Below are 13306 nucleotides of genomic sequence, written 5' to 3' on the forward strand. Positions count from 1 at the left end.
AGTAACACGTCGGAGCATGTTACGAAGCGAAGGAGGAGGAAAACGAAACGCGACTACGCGGTATGCTCTCTAGCCCCAGACCCCCTGCTGTGCCTGTGTCTCGATGTGTATGCCGGCGTCTTGGGGAGGGAGCGGTGGGGAGGGAGGGGTGGTGGTGGTGGGGGGGGGTGAGGGGAGGGCGATGTGGTTGATGGTTGTCGCTGAGGCGGACTCGCAAGTAATGTACGCAGACGAGAGGGGTGGGGGTGGGGGCAGCAAACAACGGCGCAGGTGCAGACGCAGTGGATCGCCCCCTCGTTATATATACGTATTTGGAAAGTGGAGCGGAGGGGTTTGTTCGCTCGCTGTTGTTGTTGCGGCTGCTTGCTGCCTTTGATTCAAGAGTTGGCGTGCGCGTCGACGTATGTGAGACACACATGCGAAACACACCTTCTCACAACGAGCAGGAAAGAGAGCGAGGGAGGGAGGGAAGGAGAGAGGGAGAGAGAGAGAGAGCGGAGATGTTGGATACCCGCCATGTCCATTTCTATGTCATACAGCACTACTTGGGCGTCAAGTCTCGCCCACCCCCACCATCCGCGTGGTGCGAAGCAGCAGCAGACACACACGCCGGTAGAGTAGGTCGCCTCACAGCCGCACCCATTGTGCCGGCTGCCACGCGGCGCACGCCCCTCTTCGGGATGTCACTCAGGCCTTCCCGCACCAGCAGTGGGCACTGTGATACGACCGTAAGGAGGGGTGTGTCCTCCCCTCACTCCCCAACGTCATCAAGGCGAATAGAGCGATGTCAAAGAACCACCACCACCACAAAAACGAAACGAAGGAGGTGGCGTGCCTGCGTGCGCTGTTGGGGCAAGCAACGACAGTCGCGGACTCACGGAGGCACACCACTGCGCCTATCCGCCACGAGCAAGCACTGAGAACGGTTAAGCACATGCGCAAGAGGCAGAGCGCCACTCTGCACCCGCCCAACAGGGATGGAATAGGTCGACTTATAAGTGGGAGGCGTCATGAGTCTTCGCGACGCGTGCTGGACGTTCATCCACGCCGGCAAGCACCAACGGCCGACAGCGTTGCTTCTCCTTAATCTCGGCCCCATTCCAGCGCCGCTCCAGCAGCTCGCCGCGAGAGATGCCGACGGCGTCCATGATGTCCACCTCCTCCTCCAGTGGTGTGCGCATCGCGCGGCACGACATCTCGCGCGCGGCGCGGTTCTGCAGATAGGTCACCTCCTCCATGTACGCCTCGTAGCGGAAGGCGCACCGCGTCTGCGGCACGTGCGACCGCGCCACGTCGTTGCCCGCCACGCTGCGCAGGTGGTAGAGTGGGCCCAGCCACTCCCTCTTGCGCGAGGCCGGGAAGCCCGAGGCGCGCACGCTGTTCGCGGCGAGCTCACAAATATCTGCAGCCGACAGGTTCCACAGCGCCTCCGCGGTGCCGTACTCCTCGAGCAGCGGCTGCTCCGTGCGGTGAAAGATGAGGGGGCAGTCGGTGCCGATGGCCACGTGCAGACCGCGATACAGGAAGTTGGGCAGCGGGTGGTCCTTGTAACGGCAGAAAAGTGTGTTGTTCGACATGGGCGTGATGGCGAGCGGGATCTGCGTCAGGTAGTAGAGGTATTGCATTACTGGCCGCTTGTCGAGGTTGATGCCGTGACCGATGCCGTCCGCCAGCAGGAACACGTCCGCCATGTGGTCCGGGTCGCCGCTCTCACCAGCGTGGGGGCGGAATTGGAACGTGTTGAACCCGCGCGCGGCGCGGTAGAGATTCAATGTCGTGATGTTGATCCACATGTAGAACATGTAGTACGCGAAGGGCGGGTTCTCGGCGCTCGTCCACTGCGCAGGAGGGATGTCGATCGTCTGGTCCGGCTCCCGATCGCTCTCGTTATCGACGCTGTCAAAGCCGGAGACGTGACTGAGGAAGAAGTGCAGGTACGGGTACTTGTCGGGGTGCAGAGACGCGTGCCACAGCGGCTCGAATATGTTGGTGAGCATCTCCTGGAAGCTGCGGAGCTGGCCACTGCGTTGGTACAGGTGGAACAGACGCGGTACCTGGATCATCCAACTGTTCGTGCGATGCGACAAGCCGTGAAACACAAGCCAGCGCGACAGCCGGTCCCACTCGTCCTTGTGCCGGCCGTAGATGGACAGCCGGTTCTCGGTGAAGGTGCCGCCTTCCAGCTCGTTCTGCTTGAAGGCGATACGGATGAGCTCGGCGAAGTAGCGCCCTTGCATGAAGTTCTCCGTCTTAAGAAAGAGGGAGCGCAGGGAGGTCATGCCCATCGGACTGAAGCGGTGGTTGAAGCGGTCGAAGCGGTGGAACGTGGCCTTGCCGGCGTGCACCTGCAGCGCGGCAACGGGCATGCCGGCAAGCAGGTGCGCCACCCGCGCCGCCTTCGCGCTGGCCGCCGCCACAACCTCGTCGCCTTCCGCGGCAAAGACCGGCGCGGCGCGGCGCACGGCGGTGCTGTTGTCCCCCTGAGCAACTGCCGACGGTTTCGGCTTCAGCTGCTCCCCCAGAACCTCATCGAAGAACTCCACGAGGGTGATCGGGGCACCAGTCTTGGAATCCACGCCGACGACGTCGTCCGGGTGGTCGCGGATTTTGCGCTGCATAAACTGCAGCAGCGACTTCGCCGTCATGCCGCTCGCCATGTGGCAGTGCACGTCCACCTTGACGCAGTTGTGTGCGTCACCGCACGCCGGCTGCACCACACAGCGGCGTGACGTGGGGGCAGCCCGCGCGCGTGCCTCGGTGCTGTCCCCCTCCGCGTTCTCAGCCGCGGTTGCTGTCGCCGTTGTGATTGTGTAGTCCTCCTCGTCATCGTTCGTCAGCGCCGCGTGCAGCCTGTACTTGGACTCGAGCATGTCAAGCCGTTTACTGGCGTACTTGGCGACGGTGGGGTCGGCACTGGCGAGGCGGCGCAGCATGCGTGTGTCCTTCTGGAACTGCGCCCACGTCGGCAACGCTGACGGAGACGACGCAGACACACTGCCGACGCGGCTGTTGTGCTGCTTTGGCTGCTTCTCTTCCACGTTCAGCACACCGTCGCGCCACTTCAGCACCAACGCCTCCGTCGAGTTGCACTGGCTGCCCTTCTTCTTGTCGGGTCCGTAGGGGCTTGGCGTCTGCATGCGCTGCACATACTCAGGACGGATGACGAACTGCTGGTAGGCCTCTCGCGTTGCCATGGCCGCCATCAAGCGCTTCGCTGCTGCGCTGGGCCCCACCCGGTCGGGTCCAGAGATAAGGATGCGCGGGTACTGCATAACGGCCTCATGCGCCTGGTAGCTGGGCAGGCGCACAAGGAGAGCCGGGTCGTGCTCGAGCTCCAGCGCACGGGTGCTGGCGCTGGCGGCGCGGCGGTACACAGTGGCGGAAGGGTCGCTGCCATCGTCGGCGGCAGACGGCAGAAATAAAACAGCACGGAGGCGCGCCTCGTCACTCCTGCTGCACACCGCCCGCAGCCGTGCTGTCGTCGTCGTCGTCGTCGCGCTGCTGCCGCTGCTGCTGCCCTTACGCACCGCGGCAAAGAGCACGTCGAGCTCGTGCTCCAGCGCACAGGCGCGGTGGTGCAGCCGCAGGGGGCTCACTTGGGTGGCAGAGAACTGGCTGTATCGCGCCTGTGCGTGCGGCCAGGCGTACCCGAAGAGATGCCGCTGCTCTACCCGCGTAAAGCACCCGCTGCTCGCCTCGAGGGAGCGCAGGCACATCTCCGTTACATCGGCGTTTGCTAGCCCGCGCTGCTTTGCCAGCTCTTTCAGCTCCTCGCCCAGCGCGTCGTTCGTTGTGTCGTAAAAGAGGGGGTCGAGCGTGGCGACGCTGACGTGCAAGCCGGCCTGCACCGCAAGCGGAACGGCTGTTGTGTTGAGCGTGTGCTTGACCGCGGCGCTGCTGCAGCGGTTGCGTGATGGGGTGAGAATAATGTGGCGCTGGGAGAGCATGAACAGGTACGTGAGAGGGCTCCACTCGAACGCCGTGGACGGATTCACAACCGCGTCGGCGAGCAGGAGGCCGAGAACACTCTCGCCAAAGAGAGTGCGGCTGTTGGCGCCGCCGTGGAGAGTGAACGTGAAGGCGGGTCGGGTGTCCCAAGCCGGCTTCGCCGCTGCCGCCGCCGCCTCGCGCGTGGCAGCGGTTGACGGCTTCTCTTGCTCACCGGAGGCGAACAAAAACACGTTCACGAGCTGCACATTGCGCCAGACGTGATACACAAAGAAGGCGTCCGGAGGGGTTAGCGATGTGGCAGCCGTGGCGTGCTCTGAGCCGCTGCTGTTGCTGCCCGGCAGCGGGAACTGACAGCTTGGGCTGCTAGTCGGCGGCATCTCCTGAACCGCGGCGGCGTTGGTGAGGCTTACCGAGAAGCCCGTTGTCCGGCGCAACAGCGACTGCATCTCTGCCACGCGGCGCTCCGTAGAGGGTGGAGGAGCGTCTGTGCCGCTGCCTACTGCTCCAGCAGCAGCGAGGTAGGCCTCCCAGATGGGGCTGAAGATGTTGTGCAGGACATCCCCAAAGAAGAGCGACCGCGACGCGCGAGAGGAGGATGCAGATGAAGGACCATGGCCCTCCGCTACCGTGGCATGCTGCTGATGGTGCCCTCGTTGCTGCGGCACTCCCTCCGTGCCGGCGCTGTAGACATCTTGCACCACATGAAATCGGAAGAACAGACCCGGACACGACTCCAGCAGCCCACTCGTTGCGCACCACCGTGCCAGCCGTGGTAGCTCTTCCACATCCTTGCCGGACACGGTCAGCTCCAGCTCCAGCCGATCGTAACACGTGCCGGAGGTGAGGACACGCGCGAGAATTGGCTGCAGGAGACGCGCCAGCAGCTCTCCCTCTCCATCGGCACCGCCAGAAGTGCTCAGCACGGGCCGGAGAAGCCGACTCGCATGAACAGCACGGGTATTATCACCCGAGTCTGCGAGCTGCTGCAGGCTAAGCCATCGGTCCTCAGAGTCAGCGGCGTAGCTCGGGCGCAGGCAGAGCCCCTCCTCCGTCAGCACTCGCTCCGACATGGCCACGCCACTGCCAAAGAAGCGCCGCACCGCCTCCTCGACGGAGATGCGCGACACTGTGTCCGACGCAGTGCTGCTGTCACTGTCGCCAGGTGCCGCTCCTTTCGCGTGCGCCTCACCGATGGTGTCTTCGGTGTACAGCGGGTAGCTTGGCCGATCCCGGCGCAGCTCTTCGATGAACTGAACCACCGATGCGGCGCTCACGCACGTCTCGACGCGGCGCAGGTCGCACTTGGGCGCGCGCTTGATGTCGCCGCCGCCAAAGGTGGGGTGGTACTCGTCCTCGCGACCGCCGTTGTAGGCGCGGTAGAGGCTGAAGCGGCTCTGCAGCACCTTGATTCGCGGCTCGCATGCGCTGAAGACTTCACCGTCGCTGATGAGGCCACTGAGACGGTCGAGGCGGACGAGGAAGGCTTTGTAGCTGAACAGCGGATGCGAGCGAAGCTCGCTCGCTAGCGGGATGACGGCGTCGCCCGAGGACGGAGAGGTAGCGACCTCGGCTGGCGGGGCGGAGTGCGGCTGCGGTTGCGGAGGCACGGCTACCGTCTGGGATAGGGCTCTCCAGACAGCCGAAGGGACGAGCAAGCCGTCCAGCTCCGGAACGGCGACTAAAGATGGCGTCACAGCTGCTGCTGCTTCGGAGACGGGTGTACAGACCTGGAAGAAGTCTACCAACGCTTTCAAGAGCGGCGCTGCTGCCGTCGCATGCGCGGCGCGCTCTCGGTACATGTGCTTGTCAGTGAAGGTGGAGACGAGCTGATCCATCTCGCTATTTTGTTCTGCGTCGCGCAAGTGCAGCCCCAGTCGCGTCGCCGCAGAGATGGACTGCACGTCGCCGATGATCTGCAGCGCCTCTAGCAATAGTGGCGCGCCCTTGTGAAAGGCCGCATCTCCGGCGTCATTGTGGAGGAGGATGTCGTGCCACTGCTGCTCCATCATTGAAGGACGCCCCCGAAGGTGGATGAGGGTGGTGGCAGCGTGGCGCTGAGCGAGCGATGGTGTGGCGGCGTCCCTCGTGGTGGGTGTGTCGCGATGGAGATGCCCTCGTGAGAGCGGCGCTGAGGAAAGACGGAAAAGGGAACACAACATAATCAAAGGAAAGGCGGGCTGACCTGATACGCCTCGGTCCGCGGCCCATGCGCACGCGTTTTTCGGACAACCGCAGCCGCAGCAGCCCCACATTCGTGGACACAGAGGTACACGCACTGCACCCAGGGACCTTCAGCGCGCCGCCAACGGTGTGGCATCTCTCGCCAAGGGTTTGGACTTCGCTTTCGCGGGGCGCGTGAGAGAGCACCAGAGATCGCGAGGGGCGGGGACATGCGACGGCAGTCCACCCATTCAGCTGTTGAGTGATCCAATAGTTGCACGGCATCCTGCTGGCCACCTCTGACTGTCCTGCTTGGCTGGTCACTGCTGTCGATGACACGAGGGAGATTCGTCCTCTGGGACAGCACCGACAGCGGTGCGAATGGGCACTGGCGCTGCGCAAAGGCCGCACGTGCGTGCGCGTCTGTAGAGAACGAGAGGATGTTAGTCGAGCAGCACGACCCCACCATGCAAGTGCAGCTCGACACTTACACACACACACACACACACACACACACACACACAAGCAGCCACTGCTTAGAGCTCCACCTTAAAGACGGTTAATCGTAGTGTACAAGGCAACAAGGGCACCATCGTGCCCTCCTACTATCACGGCCTTCAGCGCCGTCCGTGCGCTGCGCACACATACACACGAGAGAGAGAGGTGGCGAGGCGCATCTGACGGGGCTACGCGAAGAGCGGGAACTCGTGCTTCATGTCGACGCCCTTGCGCTCCGTTACTTCCTTTCGCCGATTACGCTGGTACGTCGCCATCACGCGCTCACGCAGTACTTTGAACTCCTCCTCCTTGCTCATGCGCGTTGCCGTGCCGTCTGCGCATGTCGTGTGCGTGATGGCAGCCGCAAGTCCAAGTCGCGCAAGGCGTTTCTGCTGCGCCAGCCGCCCCCCACCAGCGAGAAGGCGGTGCCGCTCGGCGGCGTTAACACCGCTGTGGACGCGACGGTCTACCTCACGCTCCAGCGCACTTGCGAGTCGCGACACGGCAGTGTTGCGGTTCGGCACAACGTCGAACACAGGTGGGGCCTCCACCCGCTCACCGTAGCGCACAACGTCGACCAGCTCGTAAAAGTCCCGCGGCTTCCGCTCCGCGCCGCGTTTTTTGACGCGGCTCGCGTCCGCCTCTGCTGCCCGGTCCTCGACGTCAGGGTTGAAAGAGATGTGCTTGCGCTGCCGCTGCGGCGCCGTCTCGTCGGAGCCTTCGCCATCGCCGCGGTCGTCGTGGCCGTTCGCGTGCTCGCCGGCTTCAGATGATGTTTCACGGCGACGCTTGCGTGCTTCACCATTGCCACTGTGGCGGTGCGTCTCGGCAGCGGCGACCTCCGCCGCCTTGCGTTGAGACGCGTTCTCTTCCTCTTTTCTCTTCATGCTCTGCAGCTTGCGCTCGAAGGCGAAGTTCACGCGCTCGCGTACATCATCGGCAGTCTCCGCCTCCTCACCGTCACCACCTTTGCCCTTCTTGCGGCCCCGTTTACCGCCGCCGTTGGCGGTCTTTGCGTACTTGTCCAGCTCCTCTTCCATTGCCTGCAGCTGCGCCGCGACGCGGGCCCGGCGCGCTTCCTGCTTACGCTTGTGCTTCCGCTCCTTCTTTCGGGCGATGATCTCTTCGGCGGAGCGCGGTCCATCGCTGGAGCTGTCTTTGTCCGTGGCGGCGGTCAATCGACCATGGCGGCTGCTCGGCGGCTGCAGGACTGCGCCGACGGAGGCGCTGAGCTCCTCATTCAGGGAGGCAAACGCTGCGTGCTTCTTCGGCTTCTTTGGCATCAATGCGGCGGGTGTCGTGACGACCGTCGCCGCAGCAGTCTTTGTTGTTCCATCCTCTGCCGCCGCGTGTGCCTCCTTCGACTTTCCACCGCTGCCGCTGCTTGCGGCGCTGGGGCACGCTTCCACGTCGTGCGTCTGCCGCTCCTTCTCTAGCGTGGCGCGCCTTGCCTGCTGCCGGGACCGCTTCTCCTGCAGATACTCGAAGATGTGGCGTTGGCTGTGCGGAATACTGTCGAGGCTGCCCATCGTCTGTGCCGTCGGCGCCTGATTTGCCATCTTCGCCCGCTTCTGCTCTCGCTGGAACGGCGACAGCTTGGCGTTCTTGTTGCGCTTGTGCGTGTGCGACTTGTGCCGCGGCACGCGATCACGACGGGCCATGATGCGGAGGAGCGCGCGCCCACGGAGAGAGAGAGAGAGAGAGAGAGCGAAAGAAAGAAAAAAAAAGGCGCAGAGGGTGCAAGGCAATGAGAGATGTACACGTATGTACGTATGTATATGTATATATATCTATATATATGTATATATGTATATATATGTATGTGTGTGTGTGTGCGGTGTGCCGCAGGTGTGATGATAATACTTGGAAGCAAAGATGGTGGCCATGTGAGCAGAGATGAGGTTAGGCGGATACGGTCATCCACACAGTGAAGGGGTGCCGGCACGAAAGGGGAGGGGGGGGGAGGGGGCTGCGAAGAGAAAGAGCTCAAGGGCATCAGCAGCAGCAAGGATTCCGTGAAACGGCATCTGCGTGCATGTGCATGTGCATGTGCATGTGTGTGTGTGTGTGTGTTTCCTGGAAGGCGCCTACGCCGTACCTGTTGCACAGCGAGGCCTCTCTTGCACACATGCACATGCACATGCACATGCACGCAGATGCACACACACACATATACACAGACGCGTCACCGTTTACCACCACCACCACCACCACCCCACAAGTGCAGATGTGCGCGCAAGCGCGCTGCTTATCCAGCATTTCGTTTTTTCCCTTCATTTTGTTCTTCTTTGTTGCAACGTCGGGTCTAAGTGCGGGTATCGATCGAGGGTGCGCGCACGTCTTCCGCAGTGCGCAACGGTTGCCATTACTGCGAAGTGCACAGTGGTCGACGCCACTCCGGCACGCAATGCGCCATGAACAGAAAGAGGATGCGAGAATGTGGCACACACACACACACACACACGCACACTCGACCCATACGCCGTTACTGAGTTAACCGGGCCGAATCATCCATGCCGCACACCCATCAACAGACCAGAAGGCAGACCATCCCAGCCTCACATGCACGCACGCTCAGGGTGCACCAGCCTACAGGCGAGTCGATGAGGAGGCAACGCTGCCGACTCGTGTCTTACTCGTTCACGCTCTCGTTCTCCTGCGCGCGCAAATACTCGGCGTTAGTGCGGGAGAGCGGGTCGGAGAAGATGAGCGACACACGCAGACCAGGCTCCAACTCGAACTGGTCCAGCAGCTGTTTCGCCTTGAAGAGCGACTCGGCGTCGCGGAAGACAACGCGGAGGTGCCGCTCATAAAGAGACCAGCAGGACAGGAAGCCGGGAAGGTCGCGCAGACGGCCGCGCACGCGCTGCAGCGGTACCCGGGACGAGAGCGCCGCCACCGCCGTCACAAAGTCCTTCTGGCGACGCGGGAACTGCGCAATGATCGTGGCCGACTTCGACTTCGTCAGCCGCCTGGAACGTCTGCCACCGTTGTCGGCTCTTCTATCAACGTCGTTCTCCGTCGTCTTACCACGCTCGTGTGCCGTGGCGCTATCCTCTTCCGTGCCCTCCTCGTCGCCATCTGGCGCCTCCGCCTTGACTCGCTGCAGAGACGGGGCGTCGGCGTTGCGGTCCTCTTCGACGACGCGCTGCCGCTTCTCACGGGAAGCAGACGCCGTCACCGGGGTGGCGGCGCTGCCTCGCCTGTCCGCGTCGGCGTCTTCTGCGACCCCGTTAGCCTCCTCGTTCTTAACACCAGTGGCATTGGTGCCGTCCGCGTCGCTGGACGCAGAACCTTTATCGATGCGCAGCAGCACTTCGTCTGCTTTTCGCCCAGGCAAGTGCACGCTCACGGGCAGGTGCTCCTCGAAGTAGTGCTGCCGGCGCAGCCGCAGGGCCAGCTGCTCGACTGCGCCAACGTTGGCCAACGCCGTCTCCTCCGAGACGTCCTCGGCTGGCGCAGTCGTATCTTTTTGTGCCAACTTCTCGGACGAGGAGGTTGTCGGCGCCGCCATCGACTTGGCGTCTGCCGCCGGCGTTGACGGCCGCCGAGGGGCTTTGGTTAGCTGCATGGGTGCAAAGTCGGCGTTGGCAGGCCCGTAGAGGCTGATCTCGGCGGAGCGGGTCTCGGTGCGGCAGCGGACAGCGTAGCTGCAGCCACGCACCGCACCGATCAGGCGCCGCGACTGCGGTCCGCCCTCGTGAAGAAGCCGCTCCACATCCAGCGTTCCCTCGTAGTCGCTGCGCAGGCCGCAGTAGTAGGGCAGGCAGGCTCTGTGCAGCTTGCCAAAGTCGTTCTCAACGTTTGTGATAATGACTGTGTACGCGACCTTGTCGGACTCCGTGGCCTCCGCCTCCGCGCCGCCTCTTTTGGGCTTGCCCTTCGCGTGCACGGGTGCGCGGGGCCCCTGGGGCTGCTTCCCGCTAGTGCTCGCGTTGCCGCTGGTGTTGGCCCTTGCAGGATGTGCGGTGCGAGACGTCGAAGGCGAGCCGCCCGGCTTCGTCGAGGCGCTGCCCTTCATTGCAGACGTGGGCGTGCAAGACAAGGGAAGGGTGCGGCGTTGGCGACAGATGAGCGGTGGGGGGGGGAGGGGGCGAAGGAAGGGGACGATCAGCTCCTACAAATCTGCTGGATGTGTGCACTACGACGTACTGGTGTGCGTGCATGCGTGAGGTTGCATGTGTGGGATTTCCGGTGGGGGCACCACACGGCAGCGCAGGAGGAGGGTATAGAGAGCGGGGAGTGCAGAAGAGTCCAAGCAACATGCGCGCGGAGGGCGGTGACGATCCGGTGCGGGGTATGTGTGGGTGGGCTGCTGGCAGCAGCGGGAGGAGGACTAGGATGCGCTGGTCAGGCATGTGACAACGACAACAACAGCAACGATGAAATAAAGGTACATATATATATATATATATATACGTGTATATCCCCGCAAACTGCAGATTACGCAGACACCCACAGACCCAACCCCAGGTGCAGACACGCGCAGAGGTGTTGTGGCACGCGATGGTGAGTGCAGCTGCGCCAGGAGCAGCAGCAACTATAGCGAGTGGGGCCAGGCAGGCAGACCGACAGCCAACAAGAGAAGCGGTGGAGAGGATCCCTGTGCACGCGCGCGAAGACCGACAGACGCACACGCACACGCGGAGAGAACGGTCAGCAGAGCGTGAGAGGGTGCGGGAGGGCGGGGGTGTTATAGACTCACCGCCAGGGACTGCGGTATGAGGGACACAAGCATTCAGCACACATACACGTTGTCGCGCATCCTCCACGCTACAGCTTCCATCGCTTGCTCTTGTCGCCCGCCGTAGTCGCCCCCCACCTTTCCTACTGCCCCTTCTCTTTACGCCCCCGGCCTGCTTCCATCTCCTCCATCGTGCAACACCGTCTCATACCTTTTCGAAGCAGTACTTGAGCTTCGACAGGGCCACCAAGTTGTCACGGGTGTCGAGCATCGAGCGCACCAGCAGCCCAATGCCGAGGTGGAAGAGTGGCTGCCACACGGCCAGCACGTACTCGAGCGCCGCGTTGGTGATTTGCTGCAGCGACAGCACTGACGGCGGCTGCAGCCCAAGATCCGCGTAGGCTCTCTGTGTGGCACGCTGGCGGTGCACCAAGGCGGTCACCCAGAACAGCGAGCCAAGGCTTGCAAAGGCTGCTGCGGCGTACAGGGCAACCGCCGGATCCGCCTTGACACGCCGGCGCAGGTGGCGGAGGGCGCCCCGCGGCTTCGCAGCCGGTGCTGCGGCTGAAGGGCCCTCCTCGTGGCGGCGCCTATGCAGGTCCTGAGGCTCCGTTCGTGTGAGGTCCTCGACGTTTACAGTAAGTTGGCGACACGCCACGTAGCAGCTGTACCCCGCCCACAACAGCAGCGCAACGCTGTAGAGCACCACTAAGGTGGAGAGGAGTATCATCGCTCCGCCAGATCGAACGCCGACTCCGGCGGCCGTGCGGCGGTTCATGTACTCATGCACGTACTTGCGCTGTGCAGCACGCTGCTCCGCTTCCAGCGCCGCCAGCGCTTCGAGAGGAGCTTGTGACGGTGCTGCCGGCTCCAGCGCAGGTATCGCTGACTCCGGTGAGCCTTGCTTGTGTTGCTGGGCTAGCTGCACGAGACTCGCGGTCGCTGCCATGTCGACGGACACGTCGATCAGCAAGGAGCCGCTCAGCAGGAGAAGCATGTACACCAACGCCAGCATCGCCTGGAGGCAGACAATAACCTTTAATAGCTGCCCACTGCCCCGCAGGGAGCGGGCAAAGTAGGCGATGACCTCCTCCTGCTCGCTCGTGCTCAGCACGTCATTACAGTTGATGAACGCCTTGGCCTGCTGATCCCTGTCGGTGAAGTGGTGTTGGCATTGCCGGTAGCGCATGACTCTTAGAGAGAAATGGCGGAAGGGATGGCGCGAAGAAAGTCGCGACAGCGCCCCCCCTCCCTCCCCTTCTCTTCTCGGCGATCTCTGTTGCGCTACACACCAGCACGCACGCACGCACGCCCCCTCCCCCTCCCCCTCCCTAAGCGAAAGACACGCACGCAGGTGTGCCCAGGCGCTTCTTCGATGGAAGCAGGAACGGGTAGCACGTGCTGTTCCAGCCAGTGAGAGGATGGGGAGGAGAGCCGAAGACACGGTGTGCCCCCTTCGAGGGCAAGGAAGGCGACACGGCGTGCAGAACGTTAGTGAAGAGAGACTCGAGTTTGTGCAGAGAGAGAGAGAGAGAGAAGCAGCTGAAGGTAAGAGGACAGTGCGGGGGAGAGAGCTGTTAGCGGTGAGGCGGTAGTGCGCATGTGTGTTTGCGAGCTTTCGTGCGACGACTGAGAGTCGCGAATAGTCCCCTCCCCAGTCTTGCTTACATGACACACCCACATATTTTCAATGTGAGGGCGGTGACTCCCTGCAGGCAACCACCAAGGAGGCGCTCTACAAAGGTCAGGGGAAGCCCCTTCCTCCCTTTCCCTCCCAGGCGCACAACCACCTTTGCACTGTCACGGTGGCCATAACGCAACTGTGAGCGCGTGCATCTTGTTTGCATGGGTAATGTGTTCGTGTACCTTTTTTCGTCTCATGTGTGCGCCTGCTTGCGACACATTTACCGCGTTGAGCGACAAGACACACACACACACACACCACACACACACACCACACACCACACACATTTCCCCTTAGCAGGAAATGCGGAGATGAAGAGAAGCAAGAAC

General features: G+C 62.6%; 4 protein-coding genes across 4 annotated transcripts; all 4 read right to left on the reverse strand.

Annotated features, from left to right (window-relative positions):
• Positions 1–992: 992 nt before the first annotated feature.
• LMJF_13_0980 (putative AMP deaminase) lies at positions 993–5960 on the reverse strand (the record flags this gene model as incomplete). Its single annotated transcript, XM_001681790.1, has 1 exon — positions 993–5960. One exon carries the CDS (start codon positions 5958–5960, stop codon positions 993–995), a length of 4968 nt encoding a protein of 1655 aa, XP_001681842.1.
• Positions 5961–6797: 837 nt separating this feature from the next.
• On the reverse strand, positions 6798–8270 carry LMJF_13_0990 (conserved hypothetical protein; the record flags this gene model as incomplete). The annotated part of the gene is made up of 1 exon (XM_001681791.1): positions 6798–8270. The coding sequence occupies one exon, from the start codon at positions 8268–8270 to the stop codon at positions 6798–6800; it is 1473 nt and encodes a 490-aa protein (XP_001681843.1).
• A 971-nt stretch (positions 8271–9241) lies between these two features.
• On the reverse strand, positions 9242–10630 carry LMJF_13_1000 (conserved hypothetical protein; the record flags this gene model as incomplete). The annotated part of the gene is made up of 1 exon (XM_001681792.1): positions 9242–10630. One exon carries the CDS (start codon positions 10628–10630, stop codon positions 9242–9244), a length of 1389 nt encoding a protein of 462 aa, XP_001681844.1.
• An 868-nt stretch (positions 10631–11498) lies between these two features.
• LMJF_13_1010 (conserved hypothetical protein) lies at positions 11499–12482 on the reverse strand (the record flags this gene model as incomplete). Its single annotated transcript, XM_001681793.1, has 1 exon — positions 11499–12482. The coding sequence occupies one exon, from the start codon at positions 12480–12482 to the stop codon at positions 11499–11501; it is 984 nt and encodes a 327-aa protein (XP_001681845.1).
• Between the last annotated feature and the right edge of the window lie 824 nt (positions 12483–13306).

The sequence above is a fragment of the Leishmania major genome, chromosome 13 (genome assembly GCF_000002725.2).
Source record: "Leishmania major strain Friedlin complete genome, chromosome 13".
Taxonomy (NCBI): domain Eukaryota; phylum Euglenozoa; class Kinetoplastea; order Trypanosomatida; family Trypanosomatidae; genus Leishmania; species Leishmania major.